Source organism: Mobula birostris, chromosome 1 (genome assembly GCF_030028105.1).
Source record: "Mobula birostris isolate sMobBir1 chromosome 1, sMobBir1.hap1, whole genome shotgun sequence".
In the NCBI taxonomy this organism is placed as follows: Eukaryota; Metazoa; Chordata; class Chondrichthyes; order Myliobatiformes; family Myliobatidae; genus Mobula; species Mobula birostris.
This window is the reverse complement of record NC_092370.1, coordinates 50,530,335-50,557,790: the sequence shown is the minus strand read 5'-3', so window position 1 is coordinate 50,557,790 and position 27,456 is coordinate 50,530,335. Positions and strand designations below refer to the sequence as shown.

At 42.2% G+C, this 27,456-nt stretch overlaps 1 protein-coding gene across 4 annotated transcripts in view; it reads right to left on the bottom strand.

Annotated features, from left to right (window-relative positions):
• The window catches only part of LOC140196191 (peroxidasin homolog), a 569,369-nt gene that overhangs the window by 36,909 nt on the left and 505,004 nt on the right, over positions 1–27,456 (bottom strand). For 2 of the 4 annotated variants that reach the window (XM_072254973.1, XM_072254989.1), the window contains 2 exons: positions 2,413–2,621; positions 789–887 (listed from right to left, as the gene is read on the bottom strand). In XM_072254973.1, coding sequence (XP_072111074.1) covers positions 789–887; positions 2,413–2,621 — 308 coding nt within the window. Of the gene's footprint in view, positions 1–788; positions 888–1,545; positions 1,628–2,412; positions 2,622–27,456 lie in introns of those variants that run through there. The other 2 variants (XM_072254999.1, XM_072254982.1) reach the window with 2 other exon arrangements.

Genomic DNA, 27,456 nt, shown 5'->3' with positions numbered 1-27,456 from the left:
GAAACATCTCAAAATAAGTGTAATTATTCTTTTTTTTAAATAACTTTTCAGATTATTTCACTCATTCATTTTGAGAGTTTTGAGATATTTTCAAAAATCAGCAACAGAATTTGACCTATAGCAAAGCTGGGTGTGTCTTGTTCTGGTGCAACTCCATGACCCAGTTTGTATTTGAGACCCTACCATTACTCATCTTACTTTCTGGCTCCAGGACCATCCTACCAAAAAGTTTGGTCTTACTTACGTGGAGCAGTGTGGAGATACACTGTGAGGCACGATAGTGGGTGGGGGGCTCCAACCTAGACAATTGAGCTATGACAAAAATGCAAGAGTAACATCACTGCTACAGCCAGAGCAGTAAATTGGTCAAATGGAGATCAATGTAAATGTAAAATAGGTAGAGCTGTGTGTGGGATAGCAGAGATTAACAGTGGCATGGGAATCTCCTAATAATCATCAAGAAGATAAAAGTTATGCATATATTCACTCCAGAGCATTATGGACAAGTACATAGACATCTTTTAAAAGTCAGTAGTTTCAAATTTTGATGCCTATTCTGACAGCAGGTGGTTAAGAGAATGATAACATTTTAGATGGCCGAAGTGAAATTACTCCTCTGAAATTCTGGTAGCTTGTCACCGAATGCCTGTCACTTTAGTTTGAACATATTTTGTTATATGCCCTTGATGTTACCCTACATTATCCTGAACTGAACCAGAACACCATTCATAAGTTTTATAGTCATGGAATTATGGTTTTATGGCAATCAATGACTGTGACCAACTCGCCTTTCTTCTTGTAATTGCGAACACGGTGGTAGATGCGATTGAAGTGCTGGATGAGTAGTGATATGCGCTTATGAAAATCACGAACATTAGATAGAAGACCTGAAAGACAATCTTACAAGAAATAAGAAAGGCAGCCGAACATCACTCTCTGGAGCAACAGCCATAAAATACAGAATTTTTGTCATAACGGTATAAAAGACAGAACAAAGACACAACATATAAAGGAACATCTGTCACATAAAAAGGCACACAAATAAGCAAAAAGCACAAAATTGCATGATAGTACATGACAGTATTTTAAAACCAAATGTACACCTTTATGAAAAACGATCTGCATGGAAGAGTCTTGACAAAATTTATATTGTGGAGATAATGCATTTCAATTGTTTAACTTACTGTATTTTGTAACAGTTTTACTAATGTATTAAGATAGCCTAAAATAGATTTTATTATTTCTGACTTCTTCCTGCATTGGAGGATGTTACACATCTGCCTTCAGAGAAGTGTGCATTTTTAATTTTAATTGTTATTAAAATTAATCACAGAAATTAAATGAAACAATTGATTTCCTTTCCTCTCTGTATAATTGCTTTCCTGTTCATTCTGACAGTGTACATCTCTATGGTTTTATCACATTAGAACTTGACTATTACCTGATCTCTTGATTATCCGGCATCAGCTCCAGCTCATCCCAGGTACTGCGGGTGCTTATAATTCCTAGACTTGAAATCACTGCCCTACAATTATTACTGGGTCAGCATTGCCACAATTTGAAATTTCTCATCCTCAGGGTCACACCTCTCCCCACACTCCCCTCCCTGTGTCAGATTTGTAAAACCCTACAAAGCCACAAAAACAGTGGGTTAATTTTTGTCTGAATATTCTTATGTCCATCTGACTTCTATAATACATCTTGGACTATTAAGCTGCATTAAAGTACCATGTAAATGCAAACTGTGGCATAGTATTATCCACACTGGCCTTGTTTGCATAGAGATCTAGTTCTGAAAAACTATCAGTGCATAGCTGATACAATTGTGAAAGTAATTAAGAAAATAGTTAATGTTACCTCAATGTGAAATAAAATATTTAATTTGCTTTTCATTACCTGTTGTGTTTCCAAATGCTTTGTGGTAAATGAAATGCATTTGAAATATAAACACACTTGTACTGGTGAAGTAATGTGCTTATCCTAAAAGTTGATGTAATGTATAAAGTTCCTTTAAAATGTAACCCTTCTTCGAAAAAAATGCACAAAAATGAAACAGAAGCATTTTTTACACTAAACTCTTCAGGTGAGAGACAATCAAAATTGATTTTGAGTCACATTATCCATCTTGAAGTTGATTTAGGAAATCATTTTATGAAGTTAACAACTCCAACCGCAGCAATGCCAATTAGATTTATGTTTAAGAATAATTACTACTATTAAAAATTGCTCAGTGTAAATCTACTTTACTTAAAAATACTTTCAATTGTATGCAAACCTCTGTTACTGAGAGGGGGAATACTGGGCTTTTCTTACTTCCTGTCTGACACAATAAAGAAAATCTAACATTAATTGGAAAGAAATACAAGCTACTATCAGTGCAAGTCACTTTAATTTGTGATGGACTGAACTGACCTTCACAACAGTCTTGCCACACCCGTAAATCTATTTTGGGGATTTCATCACAATTCACGTATCCTTGAGGGTAATCTGCTTTTGTAAAAACATCCGGCTGGACTTGCTGAATATCATCACCATTGTCACATAGCACCCTTGCTAGAGAACTTTGCTTCAGCTGTGTTAATTGAGATGGGGTAAACACCCCTGGATTCTCATACCAGAACCTGGATAACACAGAAAAATGTGTAAATGGCTTTGATTTTTATTTTGTTTTCATACTTGATATAATATCAACTACCACAATGTATTTTAAAAGTTGCAGGTTAACAGTTGCTCATTTCATACTTCTTGACTTATTTTTAAATCATTTGACAATCATATAAATTGATAGCACAGGAGGCCGGTCAGTCCATAGAGTGTCTCCTTAGTTACACCACCTCTCAGCCTTCAGTTTATACATGAGTAGAGTCCATTCTCGTAACTAACATCATTTTTATCACATGTTTATGAAATATTCCAGTGGAATTAAACACGAAGAAAAGTACTGTTGCTTAAAGATCTAATGGAGGTAACTTATGAGGGGGTGCTTCATTACAAAAGTTTCTCTGTAGTGACCAAAACAGGGTCATAAGGTGAAATTCAGTCTGGTACATATTTAGTGCAACTTGCCATCTTGATTATGATAATTTATTTGTTGGAGGGGAATGGAGTCGTCGACACTAAGGTTTTCTTCTTTTCCATTTTTAAGTTGTTAGTTTTGCCCAAGTCTTTTAGTTTAGTTGATTAATTTTGTTTTTCTTTGGGGATGAGGTTTGTTTTTTTTTGCTTTGTTTTTTTTTCTTTTTCATGATTTTTTTTCCAGTTTTTTTTTTGCTTTGTATTATCCGTTGTTAGTTCTACACGATTGGGAGCTTTGTTAATTTACACTATTTGATTTTACAATTACTTTTTTTAAGTGTAACAATATATCTCCTACTATCTGTATTATTGCTATGTTTTGTCTCTATATTTTGAAATTAATAAAAAGATTGAAAAAGAAAGATTATGATAATTTATATGACACCAAGCAGATCTTACTTAAAAACAATTGTTAGTACCTTTTGGAACATTCATTGCAGTTTGGTACTAGCTTTTGACCTAATACCCTTTTCTAACAGTGACCAGCTGAATGGTAGTTAACAAGTCATTGTTGGAGATTTTAAACCCTGTTTGACACAACACCGTTTATTGTTTTCTAGACTGTGAACACATTGGCTGGATTTGCTGGATAATTATTACAGAGGCCATCATAAAATAAAGTGCTGTGGCCATCTATGTATCTGATAAATCATTTGGATGAAGCCAATCCTTAGTCATCATCATCATCATCATCACTTTGCAAGGAATCCACATAATCTGCAAAAGGAATGGGATAAATACGAGGAGAGTTAAAGCAGCTTTTGACCCGTCCTCTGTAGGGGAAAGCAACAGAAGGTTCAAGTGGGAAAGGGATATGCTCTCCTGCTGCACAAACAGAAAATTTCTCCTTCACATGGATCTTCAGTGGAGGGTCAAAAACCAAAGGACCCTTGAACACTTGACTATAGAATAGCACACCTTTAGAACAGACATGAGGAGGGATTTGTTTATCGAGAAGGTGGTGAGTCAGTGGAATTCATTGCCACAGATGGCTGTGGAGGTCAAGTGATTGGATATATTTAAAGCAGAAGTTGATCAGTAAGAGCATCAAAAGTTATGGTGAGAAAACAGGAAAATGGGGTTGAGGGAGAAAATACTATAAATCAGTCATGATGGAATGGTGGAGCAGACTCAGTGGGCTAAATGGTATAAATCTGCTCTTATGTCTTATGATCTAATTCACCAAATCAGCCTCCTATCTTCATTGGCTCCACACCCACCCAGTAGTTTTGATGACTTAAGTGGTTGAAGGTGAAAAAAGCCCAGTTGTACTGCTTTATAAAACAATGTTTTCAATCTAAATCTGAGAACAAAACCCTGCAGTAGACACACTCCAGTTCTGTGGAAAGGTTAAGTAATGATAATTGTAAATTAATTCAAAATTATGGACTAAATCCAGAATTTCTTGGTCAGATGTTTAAAACAGCACCTGCTTAGGTCATTTGCAAGGCAACATCTTTGTGAGTGTGGTGTGTTTTTATCTTGTTGTAAAGCCTCAATTCATTGAAACCCAGTCAAGAGCTTTACTGACTGGACCTATACTTCTACATTCCTTCCATTCCTCTTTGCTTCAATTCCGTAAAGCAAGTCAAATTTCTTCCAGTGTCTGATTCTGATGAAAAACTCAAAGCCAGAAACATTAGGCCATCTCTTTTTAGAGGTTAATGAGCCTATTAATTATTTCCAGCTTTCACCATTAGTATTTTGTCTAGTACTCAGCAGCTGAATTATCTTATTGTCACTCAAGCTTCACCTTTTGGTTCAGAGAGTGATTTGCATACATCATATAGCCTCCAGATCAAAAAGGCACAGCTCGTTTCCGTTCAGAACTTTCCAATATTCTGCTTTGGCAGAGCAGTCAAATTAAGGGTTCGGCAAGCTTTCTTCTATTTCATACTTGGGACAGCTACTGGTAATGCGGTTACATGACATACTGAAGTATACTTCACTAGATACAGGAGCAGTGTTAGGAAGTATTTCGGAGTCCTTCTCATTCCCTTCCTCTGCATTCTCTCTCTAATACTTCAATGATCATTTTAAAAACAATCCACCTGAAAACAAAAATTTCTTTGCGACTTTCTGGGATATCATCCAATTTTAATATCTCTGGCCATTCTCGAGTAGATTAATCAGGATCAGTTAAAACAAAATACATTTTAAATGTGATAAATATCAAGGAGGCTTATTGGAAAGCTACCACAAATGATTAAGGACAGGAAAGTGTAAATGATACAGGCAATTATTTCCAATGTAGGCAGCAGTCCAGTTTTATGCTGCCTACTCACTCACATTTTTGGTTGCTCAGCCACCATTAACTATGGTATTCATTGGCTTAATGCCGTCCAGAGTCAGAGGTGTCAAATATCACCTAATTCTCGTGCACACTATTTAAAATCAGCCAAGTACATTTTGTGGGAAACTGCTTTGTAATTGTTTGGAATTCATTTTGATCTGGGAGACTCTCAAGAATGGACAATGTGAGAGAGAAGTCTCCACAGTTTTCCAGTGCCACAATGGAGAGGTTATAAAATTAGACAGTTTTCTTTCTGCAGGGGCCAGGGAAGCATTGCAAATTCAGTGAGTCACTGCAGTTAATACTGGCAGTTAAATCTGAAATCCCTGGGAACAATGTGAAAAGAAGATCAATAGCCTTCTAAAGTTGGGTTATGGACAATCTTCATGTGATCAGTCATCAAGTACAATAGGCCTATCCCCATATAAGTTAGAGAGAGTAAAATAAGCTGTGCCAACTCCCAGGAGGATAAACCTCAGATGTCTAAATTAAGCACTTTGAAAAGGATGACCTGTAGCATAAAGTTGATAGTTTGGCGCATTAACTAGTCTGCCAGAAAGCCTGTTCACAATGCCAAGAGACTTGCAAAGCTTAATTTTAACCTTGCTTAGACTTTCATGGAGAGTTTGAGTTCATTCCTTCCATTAAGACTGTGTGGAAAAACTCCATTTGCACAATTGCAGACCCAAATACAATGACCCTGAACTTGCTGATAACTGCCTGGAGTTTATGGTCAAGCTATCAACATTTCTCTATGATCACTCTCAAGTTCAGAGTTTCCAAACAACTTTGGTGGGTCTTTCCCCACTGCCCTCCAAGATAGAGTTCATTGTGGAAGCTATTGGTAGATTGTGGACTTGCTTTATTTTCCTAGTATTTATGTTGGTTATCTATCATACTTAACCTGCACCAAGTTGGACATAATTGATTAGATTAGATTCAACTTTATTGTCATTGTGCCGAGTACAGATACAAAGCCAATGAAATGCAGTTAGCATCTAACCAGAAATACAAAGAATAGTGTTATTTACAAAATAACTGCGAATAAAAATTAAGTGCTACAGCACACAAATATAAAAGTACTGAGACAGTACAATATGGATGCAATACTGCTTAGCACTGTGATGAGAGGTTCAGCAGGGTCACAGCCTCAGGGAAGAAGCTCTTCCTGTGCCTGCTAGTGCGGGAGCAGAGGCTCCTGTAGTGCCTACTGGATGGAAGGAGAGTAAAAAGTCCATGGTGAGGGTGAGGTGCATCCTTGATAATGCTTTTCGTCCTGCCTAGGCAGTGTTTATGGTAGATGTTCTCAATGGTGGGCAATTGGGTGCCGATAATCTGCTGGGCAGTTTTCACCACCTGCTGGAGTGTTTTGCGGTCCGATACAGGACAACTGCCATACCGCACTGAGATGCAGTTGGTGAGTATGCTCTCAATGGTACAGTGGTAAAAGTCCATCAGTATCTTGGGACAGAGGTGAGCTTTCTTGATGCTCTGCAGGAAATAAAGGTGCTGTTGCACCTTCTTGATCAGGATGGAGGAGTTCAGGGACCAGGAGAAATCCTCGGAAATGTGGACACCAAGGAATTCGAAGCTTGATTTACACTCCACTACAGCTCCATTGATGTAGATGGCAATGTGGGTGTGGCTCCTAGCATGCCTGAAGTCCACAATGATCTCCTTGGTTTTCTGGGTGTTAAGGACCAGGTTGTTGTCTGCACACCACGCGGCCAGGTGCTGTACCTTGTCCCTGTAGGCCGTCTTGTCATCCCCTCTGATCAGGCCAACCACCGTGGTGTCATCTGCGAACTTGATTCTGGAGTTAGAACCATGTACAGGATCACAGTCATAAGTGAAAAGGGAGTACAGAAGAGGGCTCAGCACACAGCCTTGAGGCATGCCGGTGTTCAGCGTGAGAGTGGAGAAGGAGGGGTTGTCTAACTTAACTGATTGGGGTCTGTTAGTCAAAAAGTCCAAGGTCCATTTGCAGGGGGATGAGCTGATACCAAACTGGCGAGGTTTGGCGATCAGCTTGGAGGGGATCACAGTATTGGATGCCGAAGTAAAGTCAATGAACAGCATTCTGGCGTAAGAGTTGAGGCTGTCCAGGTGGGTCAGGGCAGAGTGAAGTGCCGTGGAGATAGTGTCCTCTGTTGACCTGTTGGTGCGATAGGCAAATTGATGGGGGTCCAGGGTAGTGGGCAGACAGGATTTCAGATGTGATAGAACCAGTCTCGCAAAGCACTTTGCAATGATGGGGGTGAGTGCAACTGGGCGTAAGTCATTCAGGCCTGTGGCAGTGGAATGCTTCGGCACTGGCACGATGGTGGCGATCTTGAAGCTTGTGGGGACAACTACCTGGGCCAGGGACAGATTAAAAATGTCCATGAAGACCCCGGCCAACTGCCCTGCACAGACTCTGAGCACATGGCCAGATATTCTATCCGGACCAGCTGCCTTCCTTACACTCATCCGGCTCAGGGTGGCGCAAACATCGGAGGTGGAAAGTGAGAGAGGCAGTTTACCAGGTGGGAGATCCGCTTTGAGGGTGACCTCCTTGTTCACCCTCAATTGGTCATCATCTAAAAGACTTAATGAAAGACTATTGCCTTGAACCTTTAGCAAATGTGTCTCTCTCCATAAACATTGCCTGAATGCTTGAGTGCATCCTGCCTTTTCTACTTTTATTACTGGAATAATGGGCCCATTAATTTGAATGGAGAGCCTGCCAAGATGGCGGTTACAAGTGAAGTCACTTTGCAATATATTAGATAAGTTTAGAAACACAATTTAAAATCTCTCACTAAATTGCTTTGTGTATTTTAATCTATTTTTGTTTTAAAAATATTTAGTAAATGTTTAGTCCTGAATGAAGGGTCTCAGCCTGAAATGTTGATAGTTTATACATTTCCATTTATGCTGCCTGCCCTGCTAAACTCCTCCAACATTTTGTGTGGGTTGTTTGTATCATCCCTTCCCACTAATCTCCCTCATGGGATGTTTCCCTGCAAGCGACAGAAATGCTCTCCTATCCATACTCCTCCTCCCTTAGCTCCATTCAGGATCCCAAACAATTCTTCCAGGTGTGGCAGCACTTCAACTGAAAATCTGTAATGGTCATCTATTGCAGGGGTCTCCAACCTTTTTTGCACCGCGGACCGGTTTAATATTGACAATATTCTTGCGGACTGGCTGACAGGGGTGGGGGGGCGGGGGAGAAGGGTGTTCAAGTAGGGTTACCAACTTTCTCACTCCCAAATAAGGGACAAAAGTAGCAGTCAAATACGGGACACTTGTGTTTACCCCGAGAAAGACTACCATGACCATGAAGCCTTGTGCGGGCACCTGTGTGCGCATGCATGTAGGTGCCGATTTTTTTCTACAAATCGGTATTGGCTTAATCGTCCTAATTCTGTCAAGTGAAACTATACTGTACATACATTATTTCTACTTTATATAGGCTGCGTATTTATCATTTCATTCCTGCTTTTACTATAATGTTAGTATTAGTTCAGGTTTTATGTGTTATTGGTATGATTTGGTAGGTTATTTTTTGGGTCTGGGAATGCTCAAAAATTTTTCCCATATAAATTAATGGTAATTGCTTCTGCGCTGTACGCCATTTCGGCTTAGGAATGGTTTCATAGGAATGCTCCACCTTAGCGGGGGAAATATGGGACAAGGCCGGTCCCGTAAGGGACAAACCAATTTAGCCCAATATACGGGATATCCCGGCTAATACGGGACAGTTGGTAACCCTATGTTCAAGTTCACAGTGCATGACAAGGAATGAGGAAAGGTGCAGCTGACTCATTTTGCCAAATCATATCGTTTCTTCACGGCCCGGTAGCACATGCTTTGCGGCCCAGTACCGATCCACGGCCCAGTGGTTGGGGACCACTGATCTATTGTATCTGGAGCTCCCACTGTGGCCTCCTCTACACTGACGAAAACCGATGTAAATTGTGTGAATGGTTTGTCGAGCACCTCCACTCCATCTACGAAAGCGGAATTTCCTGATGGCCAAATATTTCAATTCCTATCTTCATTCCCATTCCAACATGTCAGTACAAAGCCTCCTTTTTTTCCCACGATGAGGCCACTCTCAGGGTGGAGGAGCAACATCTCATATTCCAGCAACACATATCAAATTTGCTGGTGAACGCAGCAGGCCAAGCAGCATCTGTAGGAAGAGGTGCAGTCGACGTTTCAGGCCGAGACCCTTCGTCAGGACTGACTGAAGGAAGAGTGAGTAAGGGATTTGAAAGTTAGAGGGGGAGGAGGAGATCCAAAAAGATAGGAGAAGACAGGAGGGGGAGGGATAGAGCCAAGAGCTGGACAGGTGATAGGCAAAAGGGGATACGAGAGGATCATGGGACAGGAGGTCCGGGAAGAAAGACAAGGAGGGGCGGGGGGGACCCAGAGGATGGGCGAGGTATATTCAGAGGGACAGAGGGAGAAAAAGGAGAGTGAGAGAAAGAATGTGTGCACAAAAATAAGTAACAGATGGGGTACGAGGGGGAGGTGGGGCCTTAGCGGAAGTTAGAGAAGTCGATGTTCATGCCATCAGGTTGGAGGCTACCCAGATGGAATATAATGTGTTGTTCCTCCAACCTGAGTGTGGCTTTATCTTTACAGTAGAGGAGGCCGTGGATAGACATGTCAGAATGGGAATGGGATGTGGAATTAAAATGTGTGGCCACTGGGAGATCCTGCTTTCTCTGGCGGACAGAGCGTAGATGTTCAGCAAAGCGGTCTCCCAGTCTGCGTCGGGTCTCGCCAATATATAAAAGGCCAAATCGGGAGCACCGGATGCAGTATATTACCCCAGTCGACTCACAGGTGAAGTGTTGCCTCAACTGGAAGGACTGTTTGGGGCCCTGAATGGTGGTAAGGGAGGAAGTGTAAGGGCATGTGTAGCACTTGTTCCGCTTACACGGATAAGTGCCAGGAGGGAGATCAGTGGGGAGGGATGGGGGGGAACGAATGGACAAGGGAGTTGTGTAGGGCGTGATCCCTGCGGAATGCAGAGAGAGTGGGGGAGGGAAAGATGTGCTTAGTGGTGGGATCCATATTCAAAACCCGGACTCCTGCAACGACCATGGACACCTTCACAGCGATTGCACAACCACCAACTGCGACTCCAGCCTTGAACTCCAGGCCGAGTCTTTATGTGCTGCTATTGTGACTCCCGTCTCCCCTTCCCCCCCACCACTCCGCAGCCCCGTCTTCCTCAGATCCCACTGTCAACTCCTGGGCCCTCAGAGGCTCCATCTTCCTCTCACACCAACCCTCCCCTCTCCATTGACATCCCCAGCCTCCCCCCTCCCCCTTCTGATCGCAGCTCTCATCCGTGCCAGGTCTTTACCATCCCCTCCGATCTTCAACTGTCGGAGGCAGAACGCTCTGTTCTCAGTAAGGGCCTCACGTTTGTTCCCCTTCGCCCACACCTCAGTGAGTTCCGTGTTCGCCATGATGCGGAACTTTTCTTCCGCCGTCTCCGTCTCCGAGCCTACTTCTTCGGCAAGGACTCTTCCACCCCCACCGATGACCCCTTCTCCCATCTTCAACCCTCTTCATCTTCATGGACACCCCGCTCTGGTCTTCTGCCTGCTCTGGATCTCTTTATCGCTAACTGCCGACGGGACATCAACCGTCTCGACTTCACCGCACCTTGTCCCCATTGCAACCTCACTCCTTTGGAACGCTCTGCTCTCCACTCCCTCCGCACTAATCCTAAACTTATTATTAAACCCGCCAATAAGGGGGGTGCTGTTGTAGTCTGGCGCACTGACCTCTACCTTGCCGAGGCACGGCGACAACTCGCGGATACCTCCTCTTATTTACCCCTCGATCGTGACCCCACTAAGGAGCACCAGGCCATTGTCTCCCACACCATCACCGACTTTATCCGCTCAGGGGATCTCCCATCCACTACTACCAACCTTATAGTTCCCACACCCCGCACTTCCCGTTTCTACCTCCTGCCCAAGATCCACAAACCTGCCTGTCCTGGCCGACCTATTGTCTCAGCTTGCTCCTGCCCCACCGAACTTATTTCTGCATACCTCGACACTGTTTTATCACCCCTTATTCAATCCCTTCCGACCTATGTTCGTGACACTTCTCACGCTCTTAAACTTTTCGATGATTTTAAGTTCCCTGGCCCCCACCGCTTTATTTTCACCATGGATGTCCAGTCCTTATATACTTCCATCCCCCATCAGGAAGGTCTCAAAGCTCTACGCTTCTTTTTGGATTCCACACCTAATCAGTTCCCCTCTACCACCACTCTGCTCCGTCTAGCGGAATTAGTCCTTACTCTTAATAATTTCTCCTTTGGCTCCTCCCACTTCCTCCAAACTAAAGGTGTAGCTATGGGCACCCATATGGGTCCTAGCTATGCCTGCCTTTTTGTTGGGTTTGTGGAACAATCTATGTTCCGTGCCTCTTCTGGTATCTGTCCCCCACTTTTCCTTTTCTACATCGATGACTGCATTGGCGCTGCTTCCTGTACGCATGCAGAACTCGTTGACTTTATTAACTTTGCCTCCAACTTTCACCCTGCCCTCAAGTTTACCTGGTCCATTTCCGACACCTCCCTCCCCTTTCTAGATCTTTCTGTCTCTGTCTCTGGAGACAGCTTATCCACTGATGTCTACTATAAGCCTACTGACCCTCACAGCTATCTGGACTATTCCTCTTCTCACCCTGTCTCTTGCAAAAACGCCATCCTCTTCTCGCAATTCCTCCGTCTCCGCCGCATCTGCTCTCAGGATAAGGCTTTTCATTCTAGGACGAGGGAGATGTCTTCCTTTTTTAAAGAAAGGGGCTTCCCTTCCTCCACTATCAACTCTGCTCTTAAACGCATCTCCCCCATTTCACGTACATCTGCTCTCACTCCATCCTCCCGCCACCCCACTAGGAATAGGGTTCTCCTGGTCCTCACCTACCACCCCACCAGCCTCTGGGTCCAACATATTATTCTCCGTAACTTCTGCCACCTCCAACGGGATCCCACCACTAAGCACATCTTTCCCTCCCCCACTCTCTCTGCATTCCGCAGGGATCGCTCCCTACACAACTCCCTTGTCCATTCGTCCCCCCCATCCTTCCCCACTGATCTCCCTCCTGGCACTTATCCGTGTAAGCGGAACAAGTGCTACACATGCCCTTACACTTCCTCCCTTACCACCACTCAGGGCCCCAAACAGTCCTTCCAGGTGAGGCAACACTTCACCTGTGAGTCGACTGGGGTGATATACTGCGTCCGGTGCTCCCAATGTGGCCTTTTATATATTGGCGAGACCCGACGCAGACTGGGAGACCGCTTTGCTGAACATCTACGCTCTGTCCGCCAGAGAAAGCAGGATCTCCCAGTGTCCACACATTTTAATTCCACATCCCATTCCCATTCTGACATGTCTATCCATGGCCTCCTCTACTGTAAAGATGAAGCCACACTCAGGTTGGAGGAACAACACCTTATATTCCGTCTGGGTAGCCTCCAACCTGATGGCATGAACATTGACTTCTCTAACTTCCGCTAAGGCCCCACCTCCCCCTCGTACCCCATCTGTTACTTATTTTTATGCACACATTCTTTCTCTCACTCTCCTTTTTCTCCCTCTGTCCCTCTGAATATACCTCTTGCCCATCCTCTGGGTCCCCCCCGCCCCTCCTTGTCTTTCTTCCCGGACCTCCTGTCCAATGATCCTCTCGTATCCCCTTTTGCCTATCACCTGTCCAGCTCTTGGCTCTATCCCTCCCCCTCCTGTCTTCTCCTATCTTTTTGGATCTCCCCCTCCCCCTCTAACTTTCAAATCCCTTACTCACTCTTCCTTCAGTTAGTCCTGACGAAGGGTCTCGGCCTGAAACGTCGACTGCACCTCTTCCTACAGATGCTGCTTGGCCTGCTGCGTTCACCAGCAACTTTGATGTGTGTTGCTTGAATTTCCAGCATCTGTAGAATTCCTGTTGTTTATCTCATATTCCATCCCACCTGATGGCATGAACACTGATTCCTCCTTCCAATAATTCTTTTTTTTCTTTTCCCCTCCACCTTCCCTCTTTGTATACTCTCCACTCTGGCCTTTTATCTCTCCTCACCTGTCTATCACCTCCCCCTAGTGCCTCTCCTTCTTCCTTTTCTTCAATGGTCAACTCTCCTCTCCCTTCTTCTTCAGTCCTTTACCTTCCCCACCCACCTGGCTTCACCTATCACCTTCTAGCTTGTCCTCTCCTGACCTTTTTTTATTCTGGCATCTTCCCCATTCTTTTTAAGTCCTGATGAAGAGTCTCAACCTGTAACATCAACTATTTACTCATTTCTATAGATGCTGCCTGACCTGCTGAGTTCCTCCAGCATTTTGTGTGTCTTGCTCTGTATGCATTACTCCTTAAGTTTTTGAGCACCTTTAATTAATGAATAGTTTTTCAGTGCCTTTGAATATTTCTTCATTGCTTAAACATTCTGAAGCAATTGCGGTCTTTCACTGTGCCCAAAATCTGGCACTATGCAGATTTTTTCAGCTGTTATATAGGCAGAGTTTTGTTCTGGCAAGTTTCTGCTGCCATGTAAAACCTTGTAATTTTGGATTTGATTGGCCTTGAGCAGCAAATTGACTTTGGCAGCTTTGGAAAAACTAACGTTCTTCTTGTATTGTACATCAGCTATTGACTGCTGACAGGAAATGCTGATCCATCGAATTGTTTGATAGACAATCTATTACATTTTCTTGTTGATGAAACCCAATTTCTGGATGTTCAGTGAAAGTACAAAAATATGTTGTGCAGAATCGAGATTGTGAATATCTGTGTTAAAAAGTTTGAAGATAATCATGCCAGTGCAGTAATTTATCTTCCAACTCTGCTTATTCTTTATCAGATAGCCATACAGAAAGTGCAGAGTGAAGCTGGATTTCTGGGCTCGAAGCCTGAAGTCATCCTCTCAAGCCATTTGCAGCTCTGCCACTCTGAGTGCATGAACCAGCCATTTTACACTTACTGAGGAGTGTTGAAACAGGAGGGGAAATTGGAAAAAGACATCTGCTACAGGAACTCAGTGGGTTAAAGAGTATCAGAGGGAGAAAAGGATTTGTCAATGTTTCATATCAAAACCTTGTACCATGACTGAGATTAGAGAGGCAACAAGAGAAGGATAAACACGACAAAGGAGTCTGAAGTGATTGGTGGATTGAGGAAGATGACAAGAGGATGTGCTGGGTTAGGAGGCAGGGGCAGGTGAATGGTAAGTGGAGGCAGGGCAAGAAATGGAGCACAGTGGGTGGAGAAGTGTGTGAAGATTAGAGATAGGAGCTGTAGGAAGATAAACAGGAGCACAAAACGTTACTGGTGCTGACAGTATATAGAGGAGGTGACAGTGAGAAACATTAGAGGACAGATGAATGGCAATTGGAACCAGACCATTTAGGGGAGGGATGGGAAGCGGCAGGTAATTGGTGTGTGTGTGTGTGTGTGTGTGTGTGTGTGGAATGAGAAGGGAGAGTGGGAAAAAGATGGATAAAAGTGTATTGGGTGGGTATGAGGTAAAGAGGAATTTGTAGGGCAGTGGGGAAAAACTCACCACAGTTGTTTGAAAATCTCGAACTTGATAGCAATCACAGAGAAACAGTGATAACTTGGCCCTGGACTCCAGGTGTTTAACAACAAACACATCAAGGTCGCTGGTGAACGCAGCAGGCCACGCAGCATCTCTAGGAAGAGGTACAGTCGACGTTTCAGGCCGAGACCCTTCGTCTTTGACAGCCTCTTGGCATTGTAAATGGGCTTTCTGACAGACTAGTTAATGCACCAAATGATCAACATTATGTTAAAGGTATTGCTTTTGAAGTGTTTAACTCAGACCTCTGAGGAGTTGGCACAGCTTATTCAACTCTTTCTGCCTTACATGGGGGTAAACCTATTGTGCTTGTTGACAGATCACATGCAGATTGTTGATAACCCAACTTCTAGAAAGCTAGTGATCTTCTTTTGACATTGCACCCAAGGATTTCAGACCCGACTACTAGTATTGACCATAACAGTTTATCGATTTCACTAAAATTGCAATGATTTCCTGGCCCCTGCAGAAACGCAACTGTCTAATTTTATAACCTCTCCGTTATGGCACCAGAAAACTGGAGATCTCTCTCTCACATTGTCCATTGTAGAGAGTCTCCCAGATCAAAATGAATTCCAAACGACTAAAATCCATTTTCCCACAAAAAGTATTTGGCTGACTTTAAACAGTGTGACCTAGAATCGACTGATATTTGACACCCCTGACTCTGGAAGGCAATAAGCCAATGATCGTGGCTGAACAATCATCAATGTGAGTGAGTAGGCAGCATAAAGTTGGAGTGCTGCCTACACTGGAAATAATTTACAGTGTCCTGTCCTTAGTTATTTCTGCTGGCTTTCCAATTACCCTCCTTGATATTTATCACATTTATAATGTAGTTTGTTTTAACTGATCCTGATAAATCTTCAATATCAATCTAACTCTTCTCTCCCACATAGCCTTCTATTTTTTCTTTCATCCATGTGCCTAAGAGTCTCTTAAATATCTTCTATCTGCCTCCACAGTGGATGGAACACACCCCTGGCAGTGCACCCCATGCACTTACCACATTGTGCAAAAAAACGACCTCCAATATCTCTCAAACAACGCACATCAAAGTTGCTGGTGAACGCAGCAGGCCAGGCAGCATCTCTAGGAAGAGGTACTGTCGACGTTTCAGGCCGAGACCCTTCAGGCCTGCTGCGTTCACCAGCAACTTTGATGTGTGCTGCTCCAATATCTCTGCTATACTTCCTTCCAATCACCTCAAAAGTACGTCCTCGCCTATTAGTCATTTCCACTCTGCGATAAAAGTGCACTGACCACTTTATCGTTGCCTCTTATCATCTTACACACCTCTATTAAGTCACTTCTCATCCTCGTTGGCTCTAAAGAGAAAAGCGCAGCTTCCTCCAATTTCCCTTGTAAATTCCTTATTTAAAAACAATTGAAATTTATCTAATAAGGAACTTGATCCAACAAATCTTACTTGTGAAGATGGAAAGGTGGTTATCGGGATTGAGTCAGGATCATAGGAAAGTATATCAAACTAGTGCGGCAAGGTAGCATAGTGGTCAGCACAGTGCTTTAGAGTACAGGTGACCCCAGTTCAATTCTTGCTACTGCATGTAACAGTTTCTATGTTCTCCCCATGACCTTGTGCTTTCCTCCGGGTGCTCCAGTTTCCTTCCACAATCCAAAAAGACCTACCAGTTGATAGGTTAATTGGTCATTGTAAATGATCCCATGATGAGGCTAGGGTTAAAATCGGGGGATTGTTGGCTCGAAGGGCCTATTCCATGTGGAATAATAATCAATAAATAAATAATAATCATAGTGGCAAACTGTAAATCTGGCTGTGAAAATTGTAAAAGCAGAAGTGTATTTCAGTGCAACACTAGCAAGATCAAAATCTGCTGATTGGTTGGAAGCTGAAGATCACTTGAAAGAGTAATTTCTCAAATTATTAATGTCACTTCATTAGTTACATCTACTTACAAGAGGAAAATAAATCTAAATCTGGTGTTTTAATTAAATTCCAAGGCATGCTGAAAGATCTTTCAAATAAATTAATTCTCAGCATTAGAAGACTGAAAGATATTGAGGAGGAACTAACAGTCATCACCATTGTGTCAATAGATTCTGACAAGGGGCCCATAATCACAGAAATGGATTATTCTCGTATCCATATTGATAGAAAATAACAAGATTACTACAAAAGTGCATATTCAACGAGAAAAATACCGCAAATGCAGGACGTACTGTACAAATACAAAAATGATGGCAATAGTCATGTGCAATTGTATGGAACAGATCACACTTTGTCTGATATTTCCAACATGTTCAGGTGTGTTTCAAGCAAAGAGAAACTCATTTGCTGAGAAATTGAATTGCATTCTTTTATTCTCTCCATTGTACTGATTTAATAAAGCAAATTGCATTTGCAACTATTCCTGGAGTTAATATTCCGATCATGAAATTTACTATTCCTATCAAAAAAGATGTCCTTGCAGATTTAAAATTACAGACATGATCCCACCACTCCAAAAGCACAAATGCTGACATCATTTTGTTTACCTCCACCAAAAATATTGCAGACATGATAACCCTTCCCCCCATTGCTGCTGGACTTCCACTTCTATACGATGCAGTTAGCTACCCATCCTATCGGCTATCTCCTTTTCGACTGACAGTAAAGGCTACACATTTCACATTGAGCTCACCAACCACCACATTACTGGAATAAGTCTTTCTCAACCCTTGAGATTGCTTTGGAAGAAGGAATAAACAAAGAAAATAAAACATACAGTATAAGTTAAGTTATGCATTTTAACATAGATTATAGAACTTAGAACAATACAGCACAGTGCAGGTCCTTTGATCCACGATGGACCAAAGCTACTCTATGAACAATCTAAACCCTCCCTATTATGTACATAGATCATGGAGTAGTTTTATATAAATAGCAACATAGATTTTGTGTTCATCCATGTACCTATCTAAGAGTATCTTAAATGCACCTAATGTATTCACTCCCAGATGACCTCAGTGCTTTTATGTGCTTTGCAAGAGAGAATAAAACTACAGCTCTGCAAATCCCTGCAGCATCTAGTGACCCTGTGATCTCTGTCTCGGAGGAAAATGTCAGAATATTTTTCAGGAGGGTTTATTTACCCTTGCAAGGTGCCAGGCACTGATGGTACCTGGAAAAGCACTAAAAACCTGTGCCAACCAACTAGCGGGAGTGTGCAAGGATACCTTCAACCTCTCACTACGTTGAGTGTGTGCCTTCATGCCTCTGTACCTCTTTCTTAATGGAAGCAATGAGAACAAGGCTGGGTGATGGGGATCCTTAATGAAGGAAGCCCTCTTTTAGAGGCATCATTCCTTGAAGATGTCCTGGATACTACAGAGGCTGGTGCTCATGGTGGAGCTGACTAAGTTTATAACTCTCTGCAGCTTATTTCGATCTTGTACAGTAGCTCCCATCCCATACCAGATGGTGATGCAGCCAGCTCACATGGTTCATCTATATAAATTTGCAAGTGTTTTTGGTGTCATACCAAATCTCCTCAAACTCCTAATGAAGTATAGTCGCTGTTGTGCCTTCTTTATAACTACATTGAAATGTTGGGTCCAGTTAGATCCTCAAAGATACTGACACCCAGAAACTTGAAATTGCTTACTCCTTCCACTTCTGATTCCTCTATGAGGACTGGTGTGTGTTCCTTCGACTCACTCTTTCTGAGATCCACAATCAGATCTTTGGTCTTACTGACATTGAGTGCAAGGTTGTTGCTGTGACACCACTCAAATGGCTAATATATCTCGCTCCTGTATGCCCCCTCATCATCATTTGAGATTCTGCCAACTATGGTTGTATCGTCAACTAATTTTTATATGGCATTTGAGTTGTGTCCAGCCACACAGTCAAGAGTGTAGACAGAGTAGAGCAGTGGGCTAAGCATACATCGCTGAGGTGTTCCAATGTTGATTGTCAGCAACGTGGAGATGTTATTCATACAGATTCTAGTCTTCCGGTTAGGAAGTTGATGATCCATTTGCAGACGGGGATACAGAGGGTGTGGTTTTGGAGCTTTTTGGTCATAACTGTAGAAGAGATTGTGTTAAGCACTGAGCTGTAGTGAATAAACAGTATCCTAACATAGGTGTTAGTCCAGGTGATCCAGTGATGAGCCAATGAGATCACACCCACCATAGACCTATTGTGGCAATAGGCAAGTTGCAGTGGGTCCAGATTCTTGCAGACTGTACATGTGAGTGCTACTGGATGATAGTTGTTAAGACAGCTTGCCCTGCTCTTCTTGGGCACTGGCATAATTGGTGCCCTTTTGAAGTAGGTGGGAAATTCTGATTGTAGTAATGATAGACAGAAAACACCTTTGAATACCGCTGCCGATTGGTTGGAACAGATTTTCAGAGTCCTACCAGGTACTCCATTAGGTCCTGTCACCTTGCAGGCATTCACCCTCTTGAAAGACATCTTGACGTTGGCCTCTAAGACAGAGATCACAGGATCACTGGGTGTTGCATGGATCCACATAGCTGTAGTTTTATTCTCCCTTTCAAAGCAAGCGTAAAAGGCATGGAGTTCATCTGGGAGTGAAGCATTACTGCCACCCAGGATGTTGGGTTTTGCTTTGTCGGAAGTAATGGCCTGCAAACTCTTCCAGAGTTGATGTGCATTCAGTTATGGATGTACTGTGGAGAGCATTCGAACTGGTTGCGTCACCATCTGGTATGGAGGGACCAGTACATGAGATCAAAAACAAACTGCAGTAGGTTGCCAATTCAGCCAGCTCCATCATGGGCACTAACCTCCCCACCATCAAGGACATCTTTAAAAACCAACGCCTTAAAAACACAGCATCCATCATTAAAGACTCCCATCACCCAGGACATGTTCTTGTCCCACTGCTACCATCAAGGATGCGGTGGAGCCTGAAGACACACACTCAAAGTTTTAGATACAGCTTCATCCCCACCACCATCAGATTTCTGAACAGAAAATGTATCCATGAACCCTCTCTTGACAGGACAACCCCCTCATCCTAGGAATCAGCCTGAGGAATCTCTTTTGTTCTGACTCCAATGGTAGTGTGTCCTTTTGTTTTTAAATTGGGCACAGCATTTCAGGTGTGGCCACACTCATTATTTTTAAATGCCAATAACGGCTAACATAACTACTTGTTGTAAGTGCCTGCAAACAATTTGAGATTTATGTGCTGCAACACCTAAATCCTTCTGTATTTCACTGCCGTGCACCACTAATCCACTTTGTAATTTCTCTTCCCAAGTGTACAACCTCAAACTTCACTACCTTAAACTTTATTACCAGATCTTCAGCCAATCTCTCAGTCTATTTATATCCTGTTGTAGAATCATAATTTCTTTGTCACAATGTGCTTTTTCATCTATATTCATACCATTGCAAGCTTTTGTTCCCTTCTACAAGAGTCGTAAAGAACTGAAGATCAGGAAGGAACCCCTGGGGTACTCCATAGTAACACCACTCCAGCATGAATAGAAACTATCTTCCCACCTTTTGGTTTCCTATATGAAAATCAGATTTTAACCCAGGCTAGCACACTTCCACCAATACCTCAGGTTCTTATTTTATGACTGTTCCTCTTATGTTGCATCTTGTCAAATCCCTTTTGGAATTTGGAACACATTACATCTACAGGTTTCTCCTTATCGACACTCCCAATTACATTTCTCGTAAAAGGTAGTTGATGATGTTTGGATTTTAACAAGGCTTTGTAAGGTCCTGCAGATTTAATATAAATAACTAATCTCTGATGTAAAAAGCTAGGTGTTTTTGTTTTAGCACCCATTTGCTGCGAAAAATTACTATGTGCTTTCATTCTGTCTCTGTTAGTGATGATGTTATAGGCTGTACCTCTCCCAGGTTACCTAAGGCCTACTAACAACACACACACACAATGCTTGAGGAACTCAGCAGGCCAGGCCTACTATGTGTGACTGTTTTATGCTGTTTTAAAAAAATGTTTCCAGGGTACAGCCAACCTTATAATAAACATTTGGAAAGGATTTGTTTTGAATGTTTATTCACAAATCTGTTCAATAAAAATTAGCATGGATGAGGCCCAAAATAAAAAAGCTGATTTGAATTTAGCTAGCTCAATCAAGCCAAGACAAAGCAAAACATAAAGATTAATTTTCATGAAAGATTTCACTATCTTTTATTAAAAGAAATAAAGTTGATAGCCAGAAAGAGAAGGGGGAAATAATGCACAATAGACTGAAGCTGAAACAGACAAGGGTACACATAGAGATTGATGTGAGAGGAAAATGTAGTACAAGAAACTAGTGTGGTAAGACTTGTAGACAAGAATTTGAAGTTAATTCCGAAGTACTGGAAGGTAGGAGCCTAGTGAAGGTATGAAATATTACAATGTTACCAGTAACAGATTGTGCCTGATTCAGGCGGAAGGCCTTTCCATTCAAAATAAATTCAAATGCCAAACATTGGAGTGTTGAGACCGTTGAGACTCATTAATTGCAGTTGTACCTGCAGTCTTCAGTGCCACACTTCATTACATGATATCACGAGAACAATTGCTGTTGTTCCAATCTGAATTCTAAAGTTCTGCTCTTTGGTCATGTTGCTATAAATTTTGAAACTTAGTGGTCCTAGTGAAACTGAAAATGAGCATTGGTGAGGAGTGTAATTATTAAATAACAGTTAAATATTACTGATACATTCCACTCCTTAGCTATTTAGTGATTGGGATGATAATTATCAAGTTTTAATTTATCTTGACCTTTGTGGGCTAGAATATTGAGTAACTGCCAATGCAGTAGCTGTAGCTTGTTTACAGGAGAAAATATCATTAAGGTCAGATGTTTTATTGTCCTATCAGTTTTGCTGTCTCCAGCAATTTCTCAGCTATTTCTTTATAATGATGTACAATGAATCACATTGGGGGAAGATTCGCTGAAGATTGAGTTTTGAGAGGTGAAAACCTAAGGAAGAAGTCAAAATTAATCACCTATTTCCCACTTCTGACTGCAAATGCTTTAGCATTGCTACTCCACTGCTGGATTCTGACATTGGAGAGCTTGTGGATCGTCTTGGAGCATCCTCCTACAATTAGCTGTTTAGTTTTCCACCATCATTCATGTCTAGATGTAGTAGGGCTTCTGAGCCTTTATTTGATCTATTGATTCATATAGCTCTATCTACTTACATCCTGCTTTAGCCGATGGTGGCGCGACGCAGCTTGCAGTGGCCACTCCGGTGAATGATATCTGTAATGTGTCAAGTAGGGTGCCATGCACAATCCTGATTTGATGGAGACAGACGTGAGAGCACGGAGGAACATCTGGTGAAACTTCTGAAATGCTTGTTTCGCTGCCGCTGCTACTGTGGGATTCAGAATCTCCGGAGGGGAAGGCCCCAAGTCCTCAGCGTTGCTTGTTGCTTGGCGGCCGGGGCATGGTCGAAGCGCTCGGCAGAGATGGTGCTCAGTGCTCGATGTTGGAGGGCTGGTTGGAGGATCAAAGTTTTCCGATGAACTCAGAGTTGGCCGCGGTCGGGTGCTTCCAATGTATCGGCAAGTTTGCAGCGCTTGGGGGTTTATGGCAGGGAGAGTTTCTCCCTTCTACCATCTGCGTGAGATGATGGGGCTTTTGGGACTTGAGACTTTTTTTTTTTTACCATGCCCGTGGTCTGTTCTTTATCAAATTACAGTATTGCTTTGCACTGTTGTAACTATATGTTATAATTATGTGGTTTTGTCAGTTTTAGTCTTGGTTTGTCCTGTATTTCTGTGATATATTTCTGGAGGAACATTGTATCATTTTTTAATGCATGCATTTCTGAATGACAATAAACGAGGACTGAGTGTCCTCATAATCGAATCTAATATACAGATCATAATTAGATTGCAAATTCCTGTCTGAGCTACATAAATCTTTGGTTAGGTGTGCTTAGAATATCATGTGTGTTTCTAGTTGCCCCACTACATGTACATGCTGGATATGGAGTGTTTGATAAGGGTATAGAAAAGGATTTGAGCTATAAAGAGAGGTTCGACAAACTTGAATTGCTTGCTCTGGAGCTTTGGAGGCTGATCAGAGATATGACAGAAGTTAACAAAATTATGATAAGCATATAATATATAGCATATAAGTCAACAACCAGAAATATTTTCTCAGATTATAAATATCAAATAGTACGTGAATTTAAGGTGAGATGAGAAAATTCAAAATACCTTTGTGGGACAAGTATATTTTTTTTACATTGAGAGTGATCGGTGCTTGGAATGGGCTACCTCTGGTAGTGGTGAAAGCAGATATGCTAATAACATTTGTGAGGATTGTAGATAGGTACATAGGATATGCTGAAATGGAGTGATATTATCATAAGCTGTCAGAGGAAATTTAGAGTAATTTGGCATTGTGTTTAGCACAGTCATCATGGTCCAAAGGTGCTATTCCTATATTAAACCATGAGACATAGGAGCAGAATTAGGCCACTTGGCCCTTCGAGTGTGCCCTGCCATTTTAACATGGCTGACTTATTATCCCTCTCAACCCCATTCTTCTTGCTGTAAACTTTCAAGCCCTGATTAAGCAAGAACCTACCTCTTCAGCTTTAAGTATACTCAATGACATGGTTTCCACAGCTGGCTATGAATTCAGACAAGACATCCTCTGGCTAAAGAAATTCCTTCACATCTCTGTTCTAAATGGACTTCTCTCTATTCTGAGGCTGTGCCTTCTGGTCCTAGATTCACTCACTATAGAAAACATAGGTTTTTTAATGTTAAATGGGAGTCCCCCCTCATTTTTCTAAACTCTAGTGAGTATAGGCCCAGAGCCATAAAACACTACTCATACGTTAACATTTGCATTCCTGGAATCATTCTCATGAGCCTCCTCTGAACCCTCTCCAATACCACTACATTGTTTCTTAAAGGGCTCAAAATACTCACAGACATCATATGTCTAGCATCATATTCTTGCTATTATGTTCTAGTCCTCTCAAAATGGATACTAAAATTGCATTTGCCTACCTTACCACCAAATCAACCTGCAAGTTAACCTTTAGGAAATCCTATATTAGGACTTCTAAGTCCATTTGTACCTCTGATATTTGAATTTTCTCCCTGTTTAGAAAATATTCTGCATCTTCATTACTTCAAAGTGCATGACCATACACTTAATTACACTATATTCCATCTGCCACCTCTTTGCATCTTCTCACAATCGGTCCATATCCTTCTGCAGAATCCCTTCTTCCTCAATAATACATGCCCCTCGACCTATCTTTGTATTGTTGGTAAATCTGGCCATAAAGCCATCAAATCTTTCATCCGAATGATTGACATATAACATGAAACGAAGTGGTTCCAATACCAACCCCTGTAGAACACCACTAGTCACCTACAGCCGACCAGAATAGGTCCCCTTTATTTCAGCTCTCTGCCTCCTGCCAATCAAGCATCCTTTAACCATGCTGGTATCTTTCCTTTAATACCATGGGTTCGTATCTTGTTAAGCAGCCTTGTGAGCAGCACCTTGTTAATGGTCTTCTGAAAATCAAAGTAAACAACATCCACTGACCCTCCTTTGCTTATCCTGCCTGTTACTTCTTCAAAGAGTTCCAACAGATTTGGTAGGCAAGATTTCCCCTCAAGGAAACCTTGCTGATGTCAGCTTGTTTTATCATGTGCTTCCAAGTACCCTGAAATCTCATCCTTAATAATGGGCTCTAACATCTTCCTTAGAGTAGAGCTGTTAGGGAGGGTTTAAACTAATTTGGCAGGGGGATGGAAACCGGAATGATAGAGTGGAGGAAGGGGAAACAGAAATAAATCTAAGATAGTGAGCAGTAAAGATGTCAAGAAAGACAGGCAGGTGATGGGGCAAATTTGTAGCCATTGGGATGAGTTGCAGTGCAATAAAGTTGCAGTGCAATCAAAGCAAGAAGTACCAAATACTGGTCTTAAGGTGTTATACTTAAATGCACGCAGCATAAGGAATAAGGTGGATGATCTTGTCGTACAGCTACAGATTGGCAGGTATGATATTGTGGCCATCACTGAGACCTGGCTAAAGGATGCATGTCTCTGGGAGCTGAACATCCAAGGATGCACAGTGTATCAGCAGGATAGGAAGGTAGACAGAGGGAGAGGTGTGGCTTTATTGGTAAGAAATGATATTAAATCATTAGAAAGAGGTGACATAGGATCGGAAGGTGCAGAATCTTTATGGGTTGAGCTAAGAAATCGCAGGGGTAAAAGGACCCTGATGGCAGTTATTTATAGGCCTCCAAACAGCTGCAGTGATGTGGACTACAAATTACACAACTGGAAATAGAAAAGGCTTGTCAGAAGGGCAGTGTTATGATAATTGTGAGGGATTTTAACATGCGAGTGGATTGGGAAAATCAGGTCAGCACTGGATCTCAAGAGAGAGAATTTGTAGAATGTCTGCGAGATTGCTTTTTAGAACAGCTTGTTGTTGAGCCCACTAGGAGATCAGCTGTACTGCATTGGGTATTGTGTAATGAACTGGAGGTGATTAGAGAGATCGAGGTGAAGGAACCCTTAGGAGGCAGTGATCATAACATGATTGAGTTCACTGTGAAATTAGAAAAAGAGAAGCTGAAATCTGATGTGTCGGTATTTCAGTGGAGTAAAGGAAATTATAATGGCATGAGAGAGGAACTGGCCAAAGTTGACTGGAAAGGGATACTGGCGGGAAAGATGGCAGAGCAGCAGTGGCTGGAGTTTATGCGAGAAGTGAGGAAGGTGCAAGACAGGTATATTCCAAGAAAGAAGAAATTTTCGAATGGAAAAAGGATGCAACCGTGGCTGACAAGAGAGGTCAAAGCCAAAGTTAAAGCACAGGAGAGGGCATACAAGGAAGCAAAAATTAGTGGGAAGACAGAGGATTGAGAAGTTTTTTAAAAGCTTACAAAAGGAAACTAAGAAGGTCATTAAGAGGGAAAAGATGAACTATGAAAGGAAGCTAGCAAATAATATCAAAGAGGATACTAAAAGCTTTTTCAACTATATGGAGAGTAAAAGACAGGTGAGAGTAGATATAGGACCGATAGAAAATGATGCTGGAGAAATTGTAATGGGAGATAAGGAGATGGCGGAGGAACTGAACAAATATATTGCATCAGTCTTCACTGAGGAAGACATCAGCAGTATACCGGACACTCAAGGGTGGCAGGGAAGAGAAGTGTGCACAGTCACAATTACAACAGAGAAAGTACTCAGGATGCTGAATAGTCTAAAGGTAGATAAATCTCCTGGACCAGATGGAATGCACCCTCGTGTTCTGAAGGAAGTAGCTGTGGAGATTGTGGAGGCATTAGCGATGATCCTTCCAAAGTCGATAGATTCTGGCATGGTTCCAGAGGACTGGAAGATTGCGAATGTCACTTCGCTATTTAAGAACGGGGCACGGAAGCAAAAAGGAAATTATAGACCTGTTAGCTTGACATTGGTGGTTGGGAAGTTGTTGGAGTCGATTGTCAAGGATGAGGTTATGGAGTACCTGGAGGCATATGACAAGATAGACAGAACTCAGCATGGTTTCCTTAAAGGAAAATCCTGCCTGACAAACCTATTACAATTTTTTGAGGAAATTACATGTAGGCAAGACAAGGGAGATGTTGTATATTTGGATTTTCAGAAGCCCTTTGACAAGGTTCTACACATGAGGCTGGTAAACAAGAGCCCATGGAATTACAGGAAAGTTATATACATGGATGGAGCGTTGGCTGATCGGCAGGAAACAGAGATTGGGAATAAAGGGATCCTATTCTGGTTGGCTGCCGGTTACCAGTGGTGTTCCATAGTGGTCCATGTTGGGGCCGCTTCTTTTTATGCTGTACAACAACGATTTGGATTATGGAATAGATGGCTTTGTGGCTAGGTTTGCTGATGATACAAAGATAGGTGGAGGGGCCAGTAGTGCTGAGGAAACAGAGAGTCTGCAGAGAGATGAATAGATTGGAAGAATGGGCAATGAAGTGGCAAATGAAATACAATGTTGGAAAGTGTATGGTTATGCACTTCGGCAGAAGAACTAAACAGGCAGGCTATTATTTAAATGGGGAGAGAATTCAAAGTTCTGAGATGCAACAGGACTTGGGAGTCCTCATGCAGGATACCTTTAACGTTAACCTCCAGGTTGAGTCGGTGGTGAAGAAGGCGAATGCAATGTTGGCATTCATTTCTAGAGGAATAGAGTATAGGAGCAAGGATGTGATGTTGAGGCTCTTTAAGGCACTGGTGAGACCTCACTTGGAGTACTGTGGGCAGTTTTGGTCTCCTTATTTAAGAAAGGATATGCTGACGTTGGAGAGGGTAGAGAGAAGATTCACTAGAATGATTCCGGGAATGAGAGGGTTAACATATGAGGAACATTTGTCCTCTCTTGGACTGTATTCCTTGAAGTTTAGAAGAATGAGGGGGGACTTCATAGAAACATTTCGGATGTTGAAAGGCATGGACGGAGT